At 38.6% G+C, this 21,079-nt stretch overlaps 1 protein-coding gene across 3 annotated transcripts in view; it reads left to right on the forward strand.

Moving 5' to 3' along the window:
- ATP2A2 (ATPase sarcoplasmic/endoplasmic reticulum Ca2+ transporting 2) overlaps positions 1-21,079 on the forward strand; it is a 52,318-nt gene that overhangs the window by 23,771 nt on the left and 7,468 nt on the right. For all 3 annotated transcript variants that reach the window (XR_002124719.1, XR_002124720.1, XM_019648915.1), the window contains 11 exons: positions 6,785-6,865; positions 8,607-8,692; positions 9,831-10,295; positions 13,927-14,015; positions 14,391-14,493; positions 15,346-15,477; positions 17,514-17,636; positions 17,736-17,954; positions 18,715-19,050; positions 20,088-20,308; positions 20,838-21,040. Coding sequence is in view for 1 of the 3 variants with exons in the window: in XM_019648915.1 (XP_019504460.1) it covers positions 6,785-6,865; positions 8,607-8,692; positions 9,831-10,295; positions 13,927-14,015; positions 14,391-14,493; positions 15,346-15,477; positions 17,514-17,636; positions 17,736-17,954; positions 18,715-19,050; positions 20,088-20,308; positions 20,838-21,040 (2,058 nt within the window). In the remaining 2 variants the exon portion in view is untranslated. The remainder of the gene's footprint in view (positions 1-6,784; positions 6,866-8,606; positions 8,693-9,830; positions 10,296-13,926; positions 14,016-14,390; positions 14,494-15,345; positions 15,478-17,513; positions 17,637-17,735; positions 17,955-18,714; positions 19,051-20,087; positions 20,309-20,837; positions 21,041-21,079) is intronic.

A 21,079-nucleotide genomic window follows, 5' to 3' on the forward strand; every position in this document is an offset into this window, starting at 1 on the left:
GAACCGGGGCCCTCTGGCATCCCAAGCCAGTTCTTAACCAGTGCGCCACTCAGCCGGCCGATGGTAAAAGAATTTTGAAAAATAAAGTGTTTAGCGTTATTACTGCTTATAAAAATACAAGAATGAAAATATGGGGAAATGGTAGGGATATAAATTTGGTGGAAACATACATTTGTAGGAAAATTCTCCTGTGAATTTATGCTCCAGAAGTAATCTAAGTGCACAAAGATGTTCACCATAGAACATTATAATAGGAATAAGTAGAAATACCTAGGTGGCCATGTAAATGGTGACTGACTGATTTAGTCCGTAGTATGGCTATAAAACACTGTGACTGTGAGCAACTTTGTTTTCTGTGCCTCATTTCCCTCTTGTGTAAACTGGGAGTGAAGATAATCACAACTTCCTAGAATTATGAAGAGCAGCCCATAAAGCCCTTGCAGCAGTGCTTGGTATAGAATAAGCATTCTCCAAATTTTAGTGGGTATTATTACTGTGCCGCTATTAAAAAAGAATGAGACAGGTAAGTATATACTAGTGTAAAAGGAGGTTTGTGGTTTTTATTTTAATGAAGTTTTAATAAGTGTTATCCAGAGAAGGGTCTAGAAGATAAATACTGTTAACAGTTTGATGTATATTTGTTGAATAAGAGGAGTGAGAGATAGGTTTTCTCCTTTTAAAAGCATGCTTTACTTTTGTAATAAAGAGAAATTATATTGGTGGGTATGCCAGATATTTTGTGTACTCAAACCTTGCTTAGTGATGGGCTGCCTCTGCAGCATCTAATGAGTGATTATCTTACCCCTCTTGTAACTGGAAACTTACTAGCTTAGGACCTGCCATGCCATTTTTAGTCAGTTTTATTATAAAATAATCCTTAAAAGGAGCTAAAATATACTTGTGTGTTCTATACATTAGTTTTTCACTTTGGAGTCATGTAGAAGCCAGATTCCTCTGCCTATGATGGTTTGTGAGGTAGTTGAAGGTGAATCCATCATCCATCATGCTTTTAGACCTGGAGGGGAACTTAATTAAATTCTGAGTTTACACCTTGTCGAAGATCATGTGGCAGTTTGTGGTAGAACTGGGACTCTTGACAGTGTGGTGTGTCCTAAAATTTTTATTTCCAAGTTAGCCTTAGCTCTTTCCGCTGTTCATGTAATTATTTTCAAGCCCTTTACCATCTTGATGGCTTTCCTTGGTGCCCAGAACTGAATGCAGTTAACGTAAATGGAATCTGGTTGATATTCTATGCCCTTTTCTCCTGCTCTTAATAGCATAAGGATACTTCTTTGGCAGCCCTAATTGCCCTACCAGCTAAAACCCGTGTCTTTTCTCACACATGCTCTTTCTCCCTACATCTCTAACCCTTTACTAACATACATGTTTTTTGGTTTTAGTTTAAATGTAGAATTGAAGCAACGATCACTATTAAACGTCATTCAGCTCAGCTGAGCCTGATACCGCTTTGAATCATGATTTATTTCATTGTTCCTAGCTTGGTAACATACTTCAACTTGATCATTATCATAAGTCTCTGGTGTTGCTTATTAAAGAAAATAATATAAGTATGTACTTAATTTGACAGGTATTTTATTTGGCACCCACTATTAGGGGCTAGGAAATTAGGGGTGATTGAGGGACTCTGCCTTCAGAGAGCTTTTGGTCTAGTGGAGAAGACACATCAAACATGTAGTGTGATGAGTTTTAGGAACTGAAAGGACAGCTCTGTGGGCACATGATAAGGGGTACCCACCTAACCTTACAGTTCATGGAAAGCCTTGCTATTTGGGAAAGGAGAAGAAGGAATGTGAAGACTCAAGAAAGAACCGAGGAACTGAAGACCGTTGTGTTTGAAGCTTGGAGGGCAGGGGAGAGTGATAAATAAGCAGCAGTTGGGTCATGGAGGTGTGGTTAAGATACTAAACTTTATCTCAAGTCCAGTAGGAAGATATTGAAAGATATTAAATAAGAGAATGGTACTACATTTGTGTTTTTAAAAGATGACTCTCATCAGAGATAATACTTCCCCCTCCAAAAAAAAAAAAATACACCCCACAGATTGGGAGCAAACATAATATACTATGGCAATTTGTAATGTTCCTTTCCTGCTCACCCTGAGGCTGGGAAATAGTTTTGTAGGCAAGTAGGGCTTCTCAAGTGGAGAATTTCATTCACTCTGCCTGTCTAAAATTTATGACTCAAATTGGAAACATAGTGAAAACGTTTGAGTCATAGTTAAATGTTTAAGTAATTTAGGTTAATTAATTCTATTATGGCTTTCTTTTCCTAGGAGCCTTTTAAACTCAAAAACAATAGTGGTATTTAGAAGGTAATTTCTGATCTTATAGTTTTCTTCTGGAAAAGATTTGAATAACTCTGGTGGAATTTGCCACAATAACTTAGATTTTTTTCTTACATATAGGCATTTCATAAAAAGGCTTTTTCTAATGGTATTAACAACCAGTATTTATTTTTTACCTAATTGTAAATAATGTTCAAGTATCATGCTTTATAAACACTTCTTGCTAAACCAAAAGCTTCCTTTCAGGTAAAGAAAGCTTGTGTTCAGTTCTAAAATGTGGCAAAGTAGTAATTTCCTTTAACCTTTACTTGCAGCCTTGGTAACTTAGCATAATGTATATGAGTACATTGAGGATTTTGTACAGAGTGGAAATCTATTGTGATAGCAAGTTAAAGTCCTAAGAACTTAGAGCCAAGAGCTGAATTTGAAAAGTGTCAAATGTTAAACAAATGGAAGGTGGTTTATAAAAATTTATTCTTTCATTACACTGCTGAACCCAAGAGACAAAAAAAGTTTCGAGGGAAAAATTGCAGAGCATCTCCTTGGCAAGAGTAAGAATTTTCCACTCCACTTGCCCTAAGGGCATTGACATGCCCCATCAGGAACATAGTACTGGATGTAATCATCTGAACAGCACTGCCTGCTCCTCACGCACAAAACCCTCTGTCTGAAATTCACAGAAGTCTGCAGACAAAGGAAAATTATGTCTTAGTTTGAAAAGTATTCCTTGAATCTTTACTTTCATGGATCTTTTACTTCCTTAGAGAACCTGCTACTTAATAGATTCAAACCTAAATTGAGTTAGGAAAGCACATAGCAGAGTCACACAGCATGTTAAAGGAAGTCTTTCATTAATTGAGGTTCCTTAGGCAAGATTCCTTTTACTTATTAACTTTAGTTTCCTGTCTAAAATGAGGATACATTGGTCAATATGATGTAAAGGTCTTTTTACCTAAGAGAATACTAGAGTATGGCAGGTTTTAAAGACCGGTTTGGATTTATGCTTCTTTAGTACCTCTCCACAAGGAGATCAGTTCCTAATGGCATAAGAAATGTAAGTGTAAAACTGTAAAGTAGGGGGCCGGCCGAATGGCGCGTTGGTTAGGAGCTGGCTTGGGATGCCAGCTCTGAGCAGCAGGGCCCCGGTTTGGATCCCACATGCAGGCCAGTGACATTGCCCTCTACAGCTAAGATGGTGAACAACAGCTCGACCTGGAGCTGGGCTGCCGTGAGTCGCTGGCAACGGCTTAGGCTGCAGCGGGGCTGGCCAGCAGTGGGCTTACGCTTTCCTGAGTGGCCGCCCAATGGCTGGTGAGCAACTGCCTCACCTGGGAAGAGCGCAATGATAATACTAACATGGGCCAGTGAAGCGACGTCCTCCACAACTAGACTGAACAACAAAAGGACAACAGCTTGTCTGTTCTCCTTCCCCGATTTCCCAACGCTGTTCCTTCCCCTAATTCCCCAATGAAATCTTTAAAAAACAAACAAACAAAAAACTGTAAAGTAGGGGACTTTCCCAAGTGTTAGGGGACTTTAGGTCTTCTTGGCCTGGAACTGGCATACTTGGCACATAGTACAGCACATAGTAAAGGCTTTTCTAAACAAGCCCTTTACGTGATCTGTAACCCCAATTATGCTTGGTTTTTCTTTTCTTAATTTTTTTAGTATGTTTGGAGAACTTTTTTTTTTTTTTAAGTTTATTGGGGAATTGAGGGAGGGGAACAGACAAGTTGCTGTCTTTTTGTTCTTCAGTCTAGTGGAGGATGTCGCTTCACTGGCCCATGTTGGTATTATCATTGCGCTTTTTCCGGGTGAGGCAGATAGGTCGTGCTGGCTGCCGGCCACTCATGGTAGCTTATGGCAGCCCACTGCAGCCCTCCTGCAGCCTACGCTGTCACCCGCGACTCAACGGCAGCCCAGCTCCAGGTCGAGCTGTTTTTTACCATCTTAGCTGTAGAGGGCAGTGTCACTGGCCCTCATGTGGAATCCGAACCGGGACCCCGCTGCTCAGAGCTGGTGTCCCAAGCCAACTCTTCACCAACATGCCACTTGGCCAGCCTGGAGAACTTTTTTAAAATATGGATTCCTGAACCCCACTCCAAATGCATTGAACCACACTTAAGGAGCAGGTGCTGACATTCTGTGGTTTATAAAAGGCCCCAGGATCATTTCTTTTAATTCCTAAGTATTTAATTGCCTCCCAATTAGAATGGCTATTGTAGGATGGAAGAAAAGTTGAGAATTTGAGGTCACTTTTTAAGGGCTTTCCCAGGTCATTTATTCCACTGGCATTTGACTTTTGAATTGTTCAGAATATTTGGCCAACAATTAAATGTGTATCAATGCAATTTCTGTTAAGCCAAGAGATAGCCTTCATGTAATTAAAATAGACCTTTAGGGGGAAAATAGCTAGTTTCTTTATAGTACCAGTATAAATATAATTTATTTTTATATATATATACATATATATATATATATATATATGTATGTATATATATAGTCTTGATTCCACCTTAAACTAATAGCTAGTATGTTGACTGTGTTACACAAAATAGAAATTTCACCTTGGTATTTATTGCCTTAAAAATACGTTTTCCATCCATTTCAAATTCTCTGAGCTTCCACTGAAACACAGCAAAATAAATGCCAAGATACTACTTTTGGGGCCTGTTGTAGTTTATCCTCAATTTGAATATTAGATTTACTGGCCTTAAATGTGGCAGGTATATAAGAATATGAGCTAGGGCTTAGATATGAAATTGTTGAAGTAGGAAAAGGGATTAAATTGCAGTATAAGATGAAATATTCTGCTGCTTTTTGATTGCTGGTATATGTTTAGCTGTTGCTGTGCAGAAGTGTGATGGTGCTTTAGACTGTGATGACCTCTGTGACACGTTAGAAATTTTCTGCTCCTGTAGGATCATGACGTAAACTGCCACAGACATCAAAGGAACATTTTCAAGTCAATTTTCCATTTAGTGTCATATGCTCATCATTAAACTTGTACTCTTTTCGTGTTCAAGGTCATGCAAGATAAAATTAAGACAACCAGAAATAATACAGTAAAAAAATTTTTTTTAAGTTGGTTTTAAATTTTCATCTTGATGGGCATTTTAGCTGTTGAAGGTCACTAAAGTTTAGGGTATGGTTACTTTATTGTAGTATGAACAGAATTATATTAAAATAAAAGGTTCTGGCCTATTCAGTCTGAATATTACTGTTTGTTGCATAAGCATTTCCAGCAGCAGTTTAATCTTAATGTAATGTGTCCCTGCAGTCAGATGCAAGGATGATGTCTGCCTCCTGAGACTATATATTGGTAGCCTCTGTGCCGCCTCGTGACCATGTTTTCTACTTAGGCTATAGGGTTGTTTCATGAACCAGAGTTCAAAAAGCAAACCATATTCACCCTGAATTTAAAAGCTCTGAAATGCAGAAAAGTCAGAACAAAATTGAAGGTTTAACAAATGAAATAAATCTACTTCTTGGACAGAAGGGCTATTTTGCCAGTTTGTATATAACCAGTGACAGAGTTACAATTCAGTGTGTGTAGCATAAGTCTGGGAAATGAGGGTTTGACTTAATGCCATATGCAATTCTAGGGCTATACTTACTCTAATTTTTAACTGTCCTTGTGTAAGACTTCCAAAACTACTTCATTTACCTTTCAGAAAGTCAGGGAAAGCTGTTGTGTGCATTTATTTTTACTGTTCTGTTGCTTTGATAGTGATGAGTACTCATTCAGTATTTTCAACACAGTGCTGGGGGCACTGTTCATTCTCTTCCTTCCTGTGTAATTGAAGTCTTATATCTATTTAGCAAAAGAGTTAATATTACCCTGAGGATAAGTTGATTGTCTTGCTTAGTTTAACAGATTTTCATATATTTGTGCTGTACACAGCCTATTTATTTTCTTTAAAAATTGTGGGGTGTTTTTGTTGTTTTTTTTAAAGATTTTTATTGGGGAATTGGGATGGGAACAGCGCTAGAGAATTGGGGGTAGGGGAACAGACAAGTTGCTGTCCTTTTGTTCTTCAGTCTAGTTGTGGAGGACGTTGCTTCACTGGCACAAGTTGGTACCATCTTTGCGCTCTTCCCAGGCGAGGCATATCAGTCGCCGGCTTCTGGACGGCTGCTCACGGCGGCTTCTGGCCGCTCACGCTGGCTGCTGGCCACACACGGTAGCTTATGGCAACCCACTGCAGCAGGGGCTGCTGCCTATGCCATTGCCGGCGACTCATGGCAGCCCAGCTCCAGGTCGAGCTGTTGTTCAGCATCTTAGCTATAAAGGGCAGTGTCACTGGCCCTCATATGTGGGATCTGAACCGGGGCCCTCTGGCATCCCAAGCCAGCTCTTAACCATCACGCCACTCGGCTGGCCCCTAAAAATTGTGTTTTATTTAGAGACAAATTCATCTCTATGTAACAAGATTGCAAAAGTTGCTTATTTTAGCTGCCTTTTTTCTCCCCTATTAGTTGGTGACAAAGTTCCTGCTGATATAAGATTAACTTCCATCAAATCTACTACTCTAAGAGTCGACCAGTCAATTCTCACCGGTAAGTATTATGTATTGGAAGGTCATTGAATTTCTGAAGCCTCTCTCAAATACCGTGCTAATAGAGTCAACTCTTCCCCACTGTCCCTCTTTGGTATCCCATCTTAATACTCTCCAAGATAGTATTTCTTAATGCTTTATCCGTTAGACTTTTTGCCATATATGGGGTTTAAAGGTATGATTTTTTTTTAACTAACTTGGCTTTCATCTCATTTTATCAAAAATTATTATCAATTTTATCAAAAATTATTTTTCACCAAAAATCATTGTCTCTACTTTAAAAAAAAATTTACAAATTCCTTCATTAGCAGAGGTAATAATCTTAATAGTTGAAGTGTTGTATATTTCTTGGAAAGTGAATTAATTACTTATTTAGTCTTCTTTTTCCAGGCAGCAAAAAAAGGCTCCAGAGCTGTAATCTTTTTTTATTGGATGAATGCTAATCTTGCATCTAACATACTTTGCAATAATGAAATGTACGATTAACAAAATGGTGAATGTTTCCTAAAGTCTGCATAGTTAGATTTGGGATTGTTTGGAACATTTTCCCATTTTTGTTTAACAAAGGCACACACTAGGGTGGAGGGTTCATATTAACAGGAAATCAGGTGGTCAGAAGATTAACTTAAAAACAATGCTAACCTGAATTAAATAGAGTAAGTATAAAATCCAGCGATTATCAAGATTTATCTGATTATCAGTTTTGAAAAGTAACTGATGTCATAGAGGTAGTGATGTAAGTAACCTGGGTTCCATATTTTTTGTTTCTTTATGAATAGCTTATCTACTAAAAATCCTACAAGCAACAACAAGCTGGAAGCTGATTTAAGCCATAAAATGTTGGGGAATTCATCGGATTGTATATATGAAATTCTCAGTGTGCCTATAGAAATAACTACTACTTTAAAACTTTTCATAGTTTCTTGAATATCATTTTTTTGGTTTAATAGTCGTATTGTAGTTTTGGCTAGATTGAAGAAGCAAATTCTTTAGTCAAGTATCAGTGGTGAAATTTGCTACCTGACATTTAAATTACAACTGGAGCCATATTTCACATCACTCAGACTGACCCTGATTGTATATTTCGTAAGTGCTCTTAAGTAAAGTTGAAACTAAATCCAGCAAGACATTGTGAAAGTTCTTAGTAGTAGTTCTTTATACTGTGTCCTTTTTAGTGCAACTGCTGATTGCTGTTTTTCAGCTTTGTTTTATTCACACAGAATGGTCTAGTTAGTACATGCAAATATTTCTAGAACAGTGTTTTCATTTCTCACCTTTGACAATTATTGAACAAGAACAGACTTTACAGTGGATGATCCTCATTCATATAATGTATCTACAGTTCGTTCAGTTTACTTTCACCTTTTTTCAAAGTATTGGAATGTGTGTGTATATATAAGTATACAACAAATACATATAGATGTATATTCATAGTATTAGAGTGTAAAATTGATACCTGAAAATAAACTAAATTTGAATAGTTACTCCAGAAAATAAAGGTAATTGGCTGGGATTTTACTTCAAAATTAGGTTCCTTTATTTTGAAATTGTATTGACTTTAATCCTGACATTGCTCTGAAATTGGTTTCTATTACTGTTTTACTAGTTTACCTCCTTTGAATGAATTGGGCCTTTTATCCCTTTTCCTTAGAGTGGTAGTACCATGAGTAGATGAGGGTTCCCAGGTCCTACATGTGGATTGCACAGATATAACCATTCCTTCTATTTCACAACCTGCTTAGGTGAATCTGTCTCTGTCATCAAGCATACTGACCCTGTTCCTGACCCACGGGCTGTCAACCAAGATAAGAAGAACATGCTCTTTTCTGTAAGTACTTTATCAAATGTATTTTTGTTTGGAGACATTCTCAGAGTTTTAAGTCTACAGATGATAATTTTTTCACTGCCTACCTTCAGTGGTCAGACTTTAGAAAGTGTTGGCTGTTACTCCAAAGGATAATCACAATCTTCGTGGCAGTGTCAGCTGTCAGAAACATCAGGAACATATGATGGTGGAATATGTGACCTAGATGGCTTTTGTTTCTAATTGACAAGTTTTTAAGGATTAAAATAAAAAGATCAGGTCACACATCTTTAAACTATTTATCTGTAAACATAGTAGGAAAGTAGGTTTGTTTGGAAAAGGTTTAGCCTATACAGGATGTTTTCAAAATGATGTGGATGATATCTGTATGCATTCACAATAAAAAGGTGTGTGTTTAGAGAGAAAGCAAATGTGACAAACCACTAATAATTGGTGAGTGGGTGAAAAGTCAAGTGGATGTTCATTGTATATTTCAATTTTTCTGTTAAATTTTTTCAAAATAAAAAGTTGGGAAATGTGTAGATTTTGCTTGTTCAGAATTTAAAATGACAGTGTAAGTGGTGGGTTTTTGAGGGTTGGTATGGGAGCCTAAACACCCATAGTAAGTAAAGTACTATAGAGTTACAACGAAGCTGTATCATTCCGATGGTAGGAATTAAAGCAGGCTGGGGAGAGAATTCTCATACTTGAGTTCATTGGTTTTGGAGTGCCAGGGCTTGAGTGGAGGTCCTCAAGGTAGCCCATGGTGCTGGTTGCCCTTATTATAGGTGATGAAAGTAGGGGAGGTTGGGTTGGGGCCAGAGGTAGAAAATGCTTAGAGTTGAGAGCTATATGGGGTTTAAAAAAATGGAGAATACTGAGATTGATTACAGCACTGCTCCAGCCCAAAGCTAGTGTGCAAGCCAGGCTCGGCTCAGTGTTGTGAATAGAGATTCCAGGTGTGGGTCGGAGCAGAGCTCTAGCTCTGGGGAAGGTAGGTACCACATGAAATGAGCATGGCCTGCCTGAGTTATTGCTCATTATCAAAGTTGGATGGCTGGTTCTGTAGTCAGAATCCACATGAGTCTGAGTTTACTAATCAGTATTTGCGGTGGGTATGGCGTTAAATCTTGTTACCAGTTCTCCTCTGTTTCTGTCCTAGGGCACGAACATTGCTGCTGGCAAAGCCATGGGAGTGGTGGTGGCCACTGGAGTTAACACTGAAATTGGCAAGATCCGTGATGAAATGGTGGCAACGGAACAGGAGAGAACACCCCTCCAGCAAAAACTAGATGAGTTTGGGGAACAGCTATCCAAAGTCATCTCCCTTATTTGTATTGCAGTCTGGATCATAAACATTGGGCATTTCAATGACCCAGTTCATGGAGGCTCCTGGATCAGAGGTGCTATTTACTATTTTAAAATTGCTGTGGCCCTAGCTGTAGCGGCCATTCCTGAAGGTCTGCCTGCTGTCATCACCACCTGCCTGGCTCTTGGGACTCGCAGAATGGCAAAGAAGAATGCCATTGTTCGAAGCCTCCCTTCCGTGGAAACCCTGGGTTGTACTTCTGTTATCTGCTCAGACAAGACTGGTACACTGACAACAAACCAGATGTCAGTCTGCAGGGTAAGTGGGAGTAATTTAAGAATCTTTCCTGATGGTTATTTATTCATCCTAAGAATATGCACTCATGCCATCAAAACCTTTGATTTATAATTTGATACCTTTTTATGTGCTTTAAACAGATTGGGTTGCATGTATAGGCTGAGCCCAAGGTAATTTCCAATACTTCAGAGGAATTAATCATTTAATTCCTAACTGTTTCATGAAATAAAGGGTATCTGTATGGCTGATGTACTTGCATTGGGGAGCTAACTCGAGGCAGTCTGTAAATGTTAGATGACTGTGTTCCCTTTACTTCCCTGCTCCTCTGTCTCCAGGTGCATGTATTTTAACAGACAAGCTTCAAAAGAGAATTCCAAAGCAGCTAGTTACCTACTTACCTACCCACCTAAAATTCTAATTGATATTTCCATAATACATTGAATGAGGCATACTTTCTTCTTGAAAAGTAAATAATTGCCTTTAACCTGCTTTGTTCTGTGTATCATCTTTCCTTCCTTAGGCTGTTTTGACCATCACTTGGGGATAAAATAAGAAACTTCAAACCTGCTCTTAGAAAAATAAGAACTAAAGAACTATAATACTGGCACAGCTGAATTATGTTCTTTTATATAACTCAGCTGCCCTAAATTTTATGTAAACAACTGTGTAGAAAAAGTGTAATTTTCCAAAAGGCACACGACTCACAAATATTTAGTGGACACATGTCAAAGATTTCTGTTTGGCTTATTAATTGAGGGAATCAGTGAGATGGTCAAACTGGTTACAAGAGCATTTGATGAAGTGCTCACAATTAAAATAGAACTGCTGTATGCTAGGTTATAAAAACTGGTTAATATCCTATAAGGCAATAAAATTACAGGTTATCTGTTCTACAGGACACAAATCCACAACTTTACATAACATGAGCCCTTAATAACAAATCGCATAGTGAAACAGTGTTACATTTTTCTAGAACACTAAATCTTTGAGTGGGCCTGTTAAGTAATGCTTCTGAATGACAGTGAAAGGACAGGACATGTGGTCACCCTCTTGGTCTTATCTAGGTTTTGGATAATGTTTTTTAGCTTTGGAAATCGTCTTAATACAATTAAACCCTCTGAATCTTTATCTTGCAAAATTTAAGTTTCATGATGATTTTTAGATATGCATACCCCCAACTCTTCGTATAGTTTAAACCGAGATTTAGAATGAATGCACAGGTGTTTAAAACAGATTGGGGTGTTCTGTCTCTCAAGTGGTAAGCTTCTTTGGTTTGTCTTGTTTCTCCAGTAAATGCAGTTAGAGCTACCTAAGTTCTCATTCTTTGGAACCAGAAAAGGTTGGATGAATCAGCTAAAAACTAGTTGTCGGCTAAAAGCTGATTATTTTGGGGAGAGAAAGGGAATTTCATGTTACCTGTTTAGTTTCCCTCAGGAAATTGTTTAAACTTAGCCTGAAAGCTTTAATATCCATGAAACTAAGCAGTGTCTGAAATTGTAACCTTAAAAATAATTTTTTTTTTAATTTCAGAGTTTTGGCAGCAAATCAGATTTCAAACTCAGTGAAATAGAGTCCATAATAAAATTTTATGTTGTTTCTTATATTTTCCCTTAAATGGTCTGATTTAAAATGTTTTCTTCTATTAAAGAAACAGCCTGCCTCTTTGTTCTGTTCTACCTTGGTAACAGAAAGCTGATGCTAATCAGTATTCTATTTGGAGGCTTCTTGCAGTGGATTGCGTAACTGCACTTGACTCGGGGATACTTTCATCATGCAGTTCCTAAGTGGTTTACTTGCTCACAATCTAAAATGCCAAAGTGCATTCAGATTTAGGTAACATGGATTAGAATTCTGAACATCTTAGAATATTTGGACTCTGGTTATAGACCCAAAGAGTTTCACTTTTTATAAACAGTATATTATTAAAGAAATGGCTTGGTGTGTAGTAAATAATACTGCCAACTTGCTTTGATATTGCTTAGACCAGTTAATTCGTTTTTCACATGTGATTTTTTTTTTTTTTAATCATATGGGACTATCCTGCTCAAGAGTTTAGGAAACTAAGGCTCTGAGAAGCTGTGACATATCTGAAGGTCCACACAGCTCGGGCTGGACTTGAACCGCTGTTGCTCAGAGCTCAAACTCTTGAGCGAGCTCTTAACCAACTGAGCCACTCGGCCGGCCCCGGTCCACACAGCTTTTAGTGCAAGGGTAAAGTTGGATTTTCTTATAGGAAAGATTGGTAGTTAAGCCTGGTCCTCTCTCTTCCACTCAATAATTTTGTAACCTTGAGCACATCCTTTAACCTCTCTGGTCCTTTGTTTCCTCTTCTGTAAAATGTCAAACATCTTTGGAAAGAGTCTTTTGACAAGCTTCCTTTTTTAGGTGTTGTATCTGTTAGAAAAAAAGTTGTAGGAGTCAGGGATCTTGCTGCATGTGACCTTGGACATGAATCTTTCCTTCAGTTGACACTGATGTATGTGTTTGAACTAGAGCCTCTTCTTGTCAGGAGTCATCATAGTTTTTTTAAATCACATATATTTTGAATTTAAAAAATACCATTTTGTATGTCTGTCTTACAGCTTTAGCTTTAGTTCAGTTCCAAGGTTGATTTTGTTCTTAGTATACTTTTGAAATAAAGCTTTTGGAATTTAAAAGTATGTCATATATAACAAGCAAATCTTGTGAGGCCAAAGAAGTTATAACAAAGCTGATTTTCTTATTGAATATGAGTTGGGTTGCTCTGAAAAGATGTTTTAAAAGTGTTATATGATTCTCTTTTACTTGAGTTTAACCTTTTTATAATTCGTTATTGAACGGTTTGATCATATTTTTTATTGCTGATATTTCAGAGAGATTTTGGCATGATAACATATAGTTCAAAGTATCACTTTGTCTTTAAGAGAAGGTTTTACAGTTTCAGTTTGCAATGAAAACACAAATCTAAATCTCAGTCTTCCAAACTGGGCTTCTAAACTATAATTGGAAAGCAAACCAAGAAAATCTCATCTTTAAGAAACTAGCTCATGTCACATTATTTTGTAAAATTAAGAATTCATTCCTAAGCATGCTTCTGTCTGTATTGTCTTTGTAATATCAGTTCATGCGGCTTATGAGAGCTCTTTATTGTATACATGTAATTATGCAGCTTCATAGAAAATGAGCTATTGCCACAATAAAAATAAGTGGGAAGGAGCAGAGAAGCAATTCGTCTTACTTTACTCAGGGAATGTTGATGCAACTCTGAAATGTGAGTTTATTCTTCCCAAGCCTTTTACTCTTCACTTGAAGGCAGGACCACCTAATACCACCTTCTCAGGCAGCCATTTGAAATTGGGAATTCTGAGCATTCTAGAGTACTGCTGACCCATAGTCCTCGAAACTCCAGTTTCATGTGGGTTGTCTTCTGTGTCTTTCGGGCCATTGCCGCTTACTACTTATTCAGCACCTCACTGATGCTGTTTCTCAGATGGTTAGACGGATGGGGGAGGCAGTCTTACACAGCCTCCAGTTGGAATAAGGGACAGCACTTCTGATGCTGAGCTTCAGCTAATAAGTTTCATTAAAATTTTTTATTAAATAAGACTTTTGTCTTAGCAAAGATTTTTTCTATTTTTATACCTTTTAAACACTTATGCTTCTTTTTCTGTAGATGTTCATTCTGGACAAAGTTGAAGGTGATACTTGTTCCCTTAATGAATTTACCATAACTGGGTCAACATATGCACCTATTGGAGAAGTGTGAGTAAACCCTCGGTATCATTTAAAGGATCCATTGTGGCAGTTTGGTACTAGTATAGATTTGCAGTGTGTCTAAAAAGGTGAAGACATCTTTCTGAGTATGGTTTATGGCATCCCATGTGAAACCTAAATTTTTAAGTGGGGTTTCTGTTTGTTCTTTATTTATACCAGTGGTGGAGGAATTTCATGAACTAAGAATTGCTGGTCTTTACTGATTATTGTCTCCAGCATCAGATTTCTAAGAGCCATCACTCAAATTCTTTTGAATATTTGCCAGTCTGTGGTCCACAAAATTGTTTATATTATGAAGTAATTAAATAAAAAATCAATAGAGATGACCACACTGTGCTCTAAGAGTGTTTTTTCTTTGGACAGGCATAAAGATGATAAACCAGTGAAATGCCATCAATATGATGGTCTTGTAGAATTGGCAACAATTTGTGCTCTTTGTAATGACTCTGCTTTGGATTACAATGAGGTAAGGCGCTCCTCAGAAACGAGAAACTAGACCTACTGTGCCTAGTTCAAGGGTGGGGTGGGTGAATGACAATCCAGCCTTCCTTCCTCCCTTTTGAAAGTAAGGGTTCCTGATTTTATTTTCTCTTTCCATACAAGAGCCTATCTCTAGCAGAGTCAGCATGACCTAGCCAAAGAAAGCCGAGAGCCTTTCATATATCCTCTGTAACAGTATTGCAGCTACTTCACTAATAGTTGTAGTTTACATGATGTTCTCATCTGTTTATATTTGGTTACTATAAATGAATAAAACCTAGGATAGAAAATGTTTTCCTGAAAGTCATAGGGTATTGATCTTGCTTAAGATGGGTAGCATTTTATCTGTGAGGACAAGCTAAGGCGTAGAGGGTTGTTTTGATGATGATAAAGGTAAAATAGTAATATAAAATTCAACAGAAAACATTTTTTCCTCCCCTTTTAATTATAGTGAGATAAATCCTTTGGTTTCTATCTAAAAGATAAGCCAGTCCCCATCAAAAACAATGTAAAGTCTGTAGATAAGTAATGATGTGGGATTATAAATACTATAAATACTATTTGAAAGCTCTGTATTAACTCATACTGTAATTAGTGGCTTCTTATAGCTAAGGGAAATGAAAAACCTAATTATTAGAATAAGAAAAAATGCATGCCTGTACTGTGACCGTATTTTTAATTATGGATCATGTGCTCCAGAGTAGAACAGAAATGGCCCATAGAACAGTGATGCAGTGGAGGACAGGTTGTCCTCGATGGAAAAGTCTTTATTAGAGAAAAATCTACTTGTTTACTACTTTTCCCTTTTTTGCACTTTCTATGTCTTTAACCAATACAGGCAAAGGGTGTGTATGAAAAAGTTGGAGAAGCTACGGAGACCGCTCTCACTTGCCTGGTAGAGAAGATGAATGTATTTGATACCGAATTGAAGGGTCTTTCTAAAATAGAACGAGCCAATGCCTGCAACTCGGTTAGTATTTGAACCCTAATTCTAACAGCACATCATGCAGCAAAACCTGACAAAAATAAAAGGAAAAATATACAAATACACAATTAGAGTTGGAGATTTTAACAGACCTCTCTCAATAATTGATAGAATAAGCAGATGAAGAAAATCAGTAAGGATGTGGAAGATTTGAACAATACTGTAAATATACTTGGCCTAATCCTTATTTCTGTTATGCTGCTGTAACGTGCACTTGGCAATGCATAAGGAATATTCACAGGAATGGACTGTACAGCTGGTCCATGAAGCAAGACTCAACAAATTACAAAGAACTGAAATCATGCAGATGGTTGCTGACCACAATAAAATTTAAACTAGAAATCAGTATCAAAAAGATAAGAGCAGCAGGCCGGCCGAGTGGCGCGATGGTTAAAAGCTGGCTTGGGACGCCAGAGGGCCCCGGTTCGGATCCCACATATGAGGGCCAGTGACACTGCCCTCCACAGCTAAGATGCTGAACAACAGCTCAACCTGGAGCTGGGCTGCCATGAGTCGCCAGCGACAGCGTAGGCTGCAGTCCCTGTGGCATTGGGTTGCCATGGGCTACCGTGTGTAGCCAGCAGCCGCAGTGAGCGGCCGTCCGGAAGCCGGCGGCTGATCTGCCTCGCCCGGGAAGAGCGCAATGATGGTGCCAACTTGGGCCAGTGAAGCAACATCCTCCACAACTAGACTAAAGAACAAAAGGACAGCAACTTGTCTGTTCCCTTTCCCCCAATTCCCCAGCGCTGTTCCCATCCCCCCAATTCCCCAATAAAAATCTTCAAAAAAAAAAAAAAGCAATTCCCCAAATACTTTTAACTTAACACTTTTTAAAATAATCCATGGGTAAGGGCCGGCTGAGTGGCTCAGTTGGTTAAGAGCTCGCTCAAGAGTTTGAGCTCTGAGCAACAGCGGTTCGAGTCAGCCCGAGCTGAGCAGCCCTGAGCTGCCAACAGGTGGCGGGATGGCTCAGCTAAAAAAAAAAATAATAATAAAAAATCCATGGGTGAAAGAAGAAACCATCATGGAAATGAGAAAATATTTTGAACTAAACAATATTGAAAACACACCATATGAAAATTGGAAGATGCAATGAAAGCACTGTTTAGAGAGACGTGTAGCTTTAAGTGTACATACTACAAAAGAAGGTAAAAAGATCAATGATAAGAGCTTCTATCTGAAAGTAGAAAACCAGTAAATTAATAAATTAATTAATAAACAAGATCAAGAACCTATAATGAACAATTTTATACCAATAAATTTGATGTCATAGAATTGACCAATCCCTTAAGTAACACAACTTTCTAAACTGACACAAGAAAAACGGAGTAATCCTGTATCTGTTAAATTAATTGAAGCTGTAATTCAAAATCTACCCCCACAGAAATTGTCCAGCCCAATTCTGCCAAATAGTTAAGAAAAATGCCAGTTTTACAAGACTATAATTTGGAAAATGAAACCCTTCTCAACTCATTTGATGAAGCCAGGGATACCCAAACCCGACATGGACGTGACAAAAAAGGAAGCTACACTAATATTCTTATAATACTATATAAAGATTCTCAACACAACATTAGCAAATCAAGCCTAGTAATATATTAAAATTGTAGCATGTTATGTTCAAGCATAATTACCACGACTACCAGGCTAGCTTAACATTCACAGGCCAGTCAGTGGTGGCAGTGGTGGAGGGTGCAAAGCCACAAGGCCGGACAGGTTGTTAACTGGCATGACGCAGTCCCGCAGATGCAACCTGAAGACTCAGCTTCACAGACACTGAGGTCTAGAATTGTTTGATTCTAGACCTGTAATTACTCAGTGAAGGGAAACAAGTAGCATCATGGAGCTTAAAAGGGATGCATTCGCTGTAGTGATCCCACAAGTAAGGGCTGGACTGTGTTTATGGTCCATGGCTGCACCCCCAATACCTGTCACATATTAGGTGTGTAGTGAATATCAAACAAGTGAAAACTTGACAAAAATTGTCATCCAATGGCATTCCATATATGTTCTCTTTATAGGTCATTAAACAGTTGATGAAAAAAGAATTTACTCTAGAGTTTTCACGTGATAGAAAATCAATGTCGGTTTATTGTACACCAAATAAGCCAAGCCGGACATCGATGAGCAAAATGTTTGTGAAGGCAAGTATAGCAAATTGCAATTGAGATGTTTTTACCAGGATTGGGATCCTGAGTGAACCAGTACATAAAATCGTTGATCTAAATCTGTAACATTTCCAGGGTGCTCCTGAGGGCGTCATTGACCGATGCACCCACATTCGAGTTGGAAGTACCAAAGTCCCTATGACCTCTGGAATCAAACAGAAGATCATGTCCGTCATTCGGGAATGGGGCAGTGGCAGCGACACACTGCGGTGCCTGGCTCTAGCCACTCATGACAACCCACTGAGAAGAGAAGAAATGAACCTTGAGGATTCTGCCAACTTTATTAAATATGAGGTTAGCTAATGAAAGTGTTTTCACCCACACCCTGTACATTCATTGTGTTTAAGCAGCAGTGCCTCGGTAAAAGGTCAGAGGAGTCTTGCGTTTGCCAAGAAAGAGGTGTGTTTATTTATTTTCCTGCAGGCCAAATGCATCACCATTATAACTTAGGTTGCTGCTTCAAACATGTATAGTTAACAATTTAATACAAGTCTGTTACTTTCAAAGTAGAATTATCAAGACTTGAGCTAAATAAACTTGTAAAACCTATTTTGCAACTCTTGTGTAAATTAAGATAGTTTAAAAATTGGGAATATTAAAAGGTTAGTTACTGAAGATCAAAATATCCAAATTGAGAGAGTCCTTCTACTTCTGCTCATAAAATTCTCTCATATTAGGTATATGACGTCCTAAAGCATTAAATGAAAGGAACCAGCTTTGGTACTGTGGGCCTCCAAAGTGGCCAATACCGGATTGCTCTTATTCCTCAAAATGTTGTTTTTCCCTCATTTTAGAATATTATTCTGAAAGTTAAAGAATGGTTTGATAACAAGAATGTAGTGATACTTTTAATCATTTCTGATTGGAATTAATATTATTCATCATTGGATTTATGTCTGTAGTGTGAATATGAAGGATTAGAGTCAAAGTTACAGAATTTATCATAAGAAAATACAGAAACCTTTGCTCTTAATATATAACTAGAGCCCTTGTGTCACACTAGGAGAAAAACCAGAATTTTCTGTTTTAAAATAAGGTGATTCTCTTTCTGCAGACCAGTCTGACTTTTGTTGGCTGCGTGGGCATGCTGGACCCTCCGAGAATTGAAGTGGCCTCTTCTGTGAAGCTGTGCCGGCAGGCAGGCATCCGGGTCATCATGATCACAGGGGACAACAAGGGCACTGCTGTGGCCATCTGTCGCCGCATTGGTATCTTTGGGCAGGACGAGGATGTGACGTCAAAGGCTTTCACAGGTCGGGAGTTTGATGAGCTCAATCTTTCAGCCCAGAGAGATGCCTGCTTGAATGCCCGCTGTTTTGCTCGGGTTGAACCTTCCCACAAGTCTAAGATTGTAGAATTTCTTCAGTCTTTTGATGAGATCACAGCTATGGTGAGTATCTTTGGACATGTCAGGCGACTCACTACACAAACACAGCCAATTCTAATTCTGACCATTAAATTTTCGCCTAAAGTTCCCAGATTTGGAATTGCTTGGTTTTTGTCATGATCTGGGCTGTTTCTCTAGGATTCTATGACCAGTAGTTGACATGCTCTATGTTGCATGCAAGGAAGATTCTAGAAGTGCCTTCTGAACCAGTCATGGGAAGTACTTGGTGATATCTAGTTTTTGTCTGGGTTAAAGTATTACATGTGTATACCTTAAGTTTTCTAAAAATGGACTCAAAATATAAGTGATCTGTTCTCTCTGGATAACCCTGCTGAAATCAGGGAGCTTCTAAAGTAACCTTACAGCTGCCTGTTGAAGGGTGTCTGGTATTCTTCCCCTCATCTGTGATTTCTCACCCAGACACATTAACATTGTGTTATGTTTGCTTTCTGTGGCTTGTCTATAAAACTTTTAAGAAATTTTGTTGTTTGAAACCAGATATTACAAACACTGTCCTCACGTCCTCTCTGCTCTCTCTTCCCTCTCCTAAAGGGAACCACCATTCTGAATTTTAGTAAAAGTATAAAAAAAAAAATACATGGGAATGATAGTTTTGTTTCTATAGATGATATTTTTAGTATTTTTCATGTTTTTGACCTATATAAATGGCATATAGTTTATGTATTTTTGCAGTTTACACCTATTCTACTTGAGGTTTATGTGGATACAAGCACTTCATTTTGACTGCCATATAGGTGGTTTTTTTGTTCAGTTTGGTAAAAAATAATACAGATGAATTTGAACTCCCTCTTTTTCCACTCTGAAGTCTCTCTTTGGTAATAAGCTCATTTAGCAATTTTACGTTTCCCAGGTAAAATGTGTTTTGTGGCACCAACTTAGAAAAATGAAAATTCTCCTCTTGCTCTTTTCCCAGAGGCCTATAGCTCCATTCATGTCCCTTGTTTCGGGATGGCTGAGCCTTTTCAGGGGCATGTGTTAGGTGACAGGTGTGTGTAAACCTCTGTCGGGTTCCCTTGCAGACTGGGGATGGTGTGAATGATGCTCCTGCTCTGAAGAAAGCTGAGATTGGCATTGCCATGGGCTCTGGCACCGCGGTGGCTAAAACCGCCTCTGAAATGGTGCTGGCCGATGACAACTTCTCCACCATCGTGGCTGCTGTGGAGGAGGGGCGGGCTATCTACAACAACATGAAGCAGTTCATCCGCTACCTCATCTCATCAAACGTGGGCGAAGTTGTCTGGTGGGTCCCTTTGGCAAATCACCCGTATTCCTTTGTCTAACAGCGGGGCTTGTGGTGACCAGTTTGCCACATTTGTTCTTCCTATGGCAGCAGCTTTGGTCTTTGCACGAGGTGGGAGGGAGGGCCAGGCCAGACACAGGAAGCCCTTTGAAGGTAGAGGTACTTCCGGCCCTCCGGCCCTCCGGAGGGTTGTCTGCGGCTGCCTTTAACATAGAAATGAGTTTAACTATTGGGTTGTCGGAAAAGTCATGATGCATTTTTCAACGAAAAACATAGAAAATATATGTCATGACTTCTCCAACAACCCAATATATAAAATAACATAAAGTTAAAAAAAAATAAATAACAAAGTTCTTGGCCTTCTAAAACTTAACTTGAATTTGAAATGTTTTGATTGCCAAAAAACGTCATTTCAAGCATTCATTATTGCTGTCCATTTATTTTTATGGAGAAGTGTATGGTGGTGCTATTTGAATAGTGGCCAAAAATAACTTGGGGTCTTTTCTCTTCTTTCCTTGGGTGGAAACAGTATTTTCCTGACAGCAGCCCTCGGATTTCCTGAGGCTTTAATCCCTGTCCAGCTGCTCTGGGTCAATCTGGTGACAGATGGCCTGCCTGCCACTGCACTGGGGTTCAACCCTCCCGATCTGGACATCATGAGTAAACCACCCCGGAACCCAAAGGAACCCCTGATCAGCGGGTGGCTCTTCTTCCGTTACCTGGCTATTGGCTGTGAGTAGTTCTTTTATGTTGTTGATTTTTTTTTTTTTT

The sequence above is a fragment of the Hipposideros armiger genome, unplaced genomic scaffold, assembly GCF_001890085.2.
Source record: "Hipposideros armiger isolate ML-2016 unplaced genomic scaffold, ASM189008v1 scaffold_128, whole genome shotgun sequence".
NCBI lineage: Eukaryota > Metazoa > Chordata > Mammalia > Chiroptera > Hipposideridae > Hipposideros > Hipposideros armiger.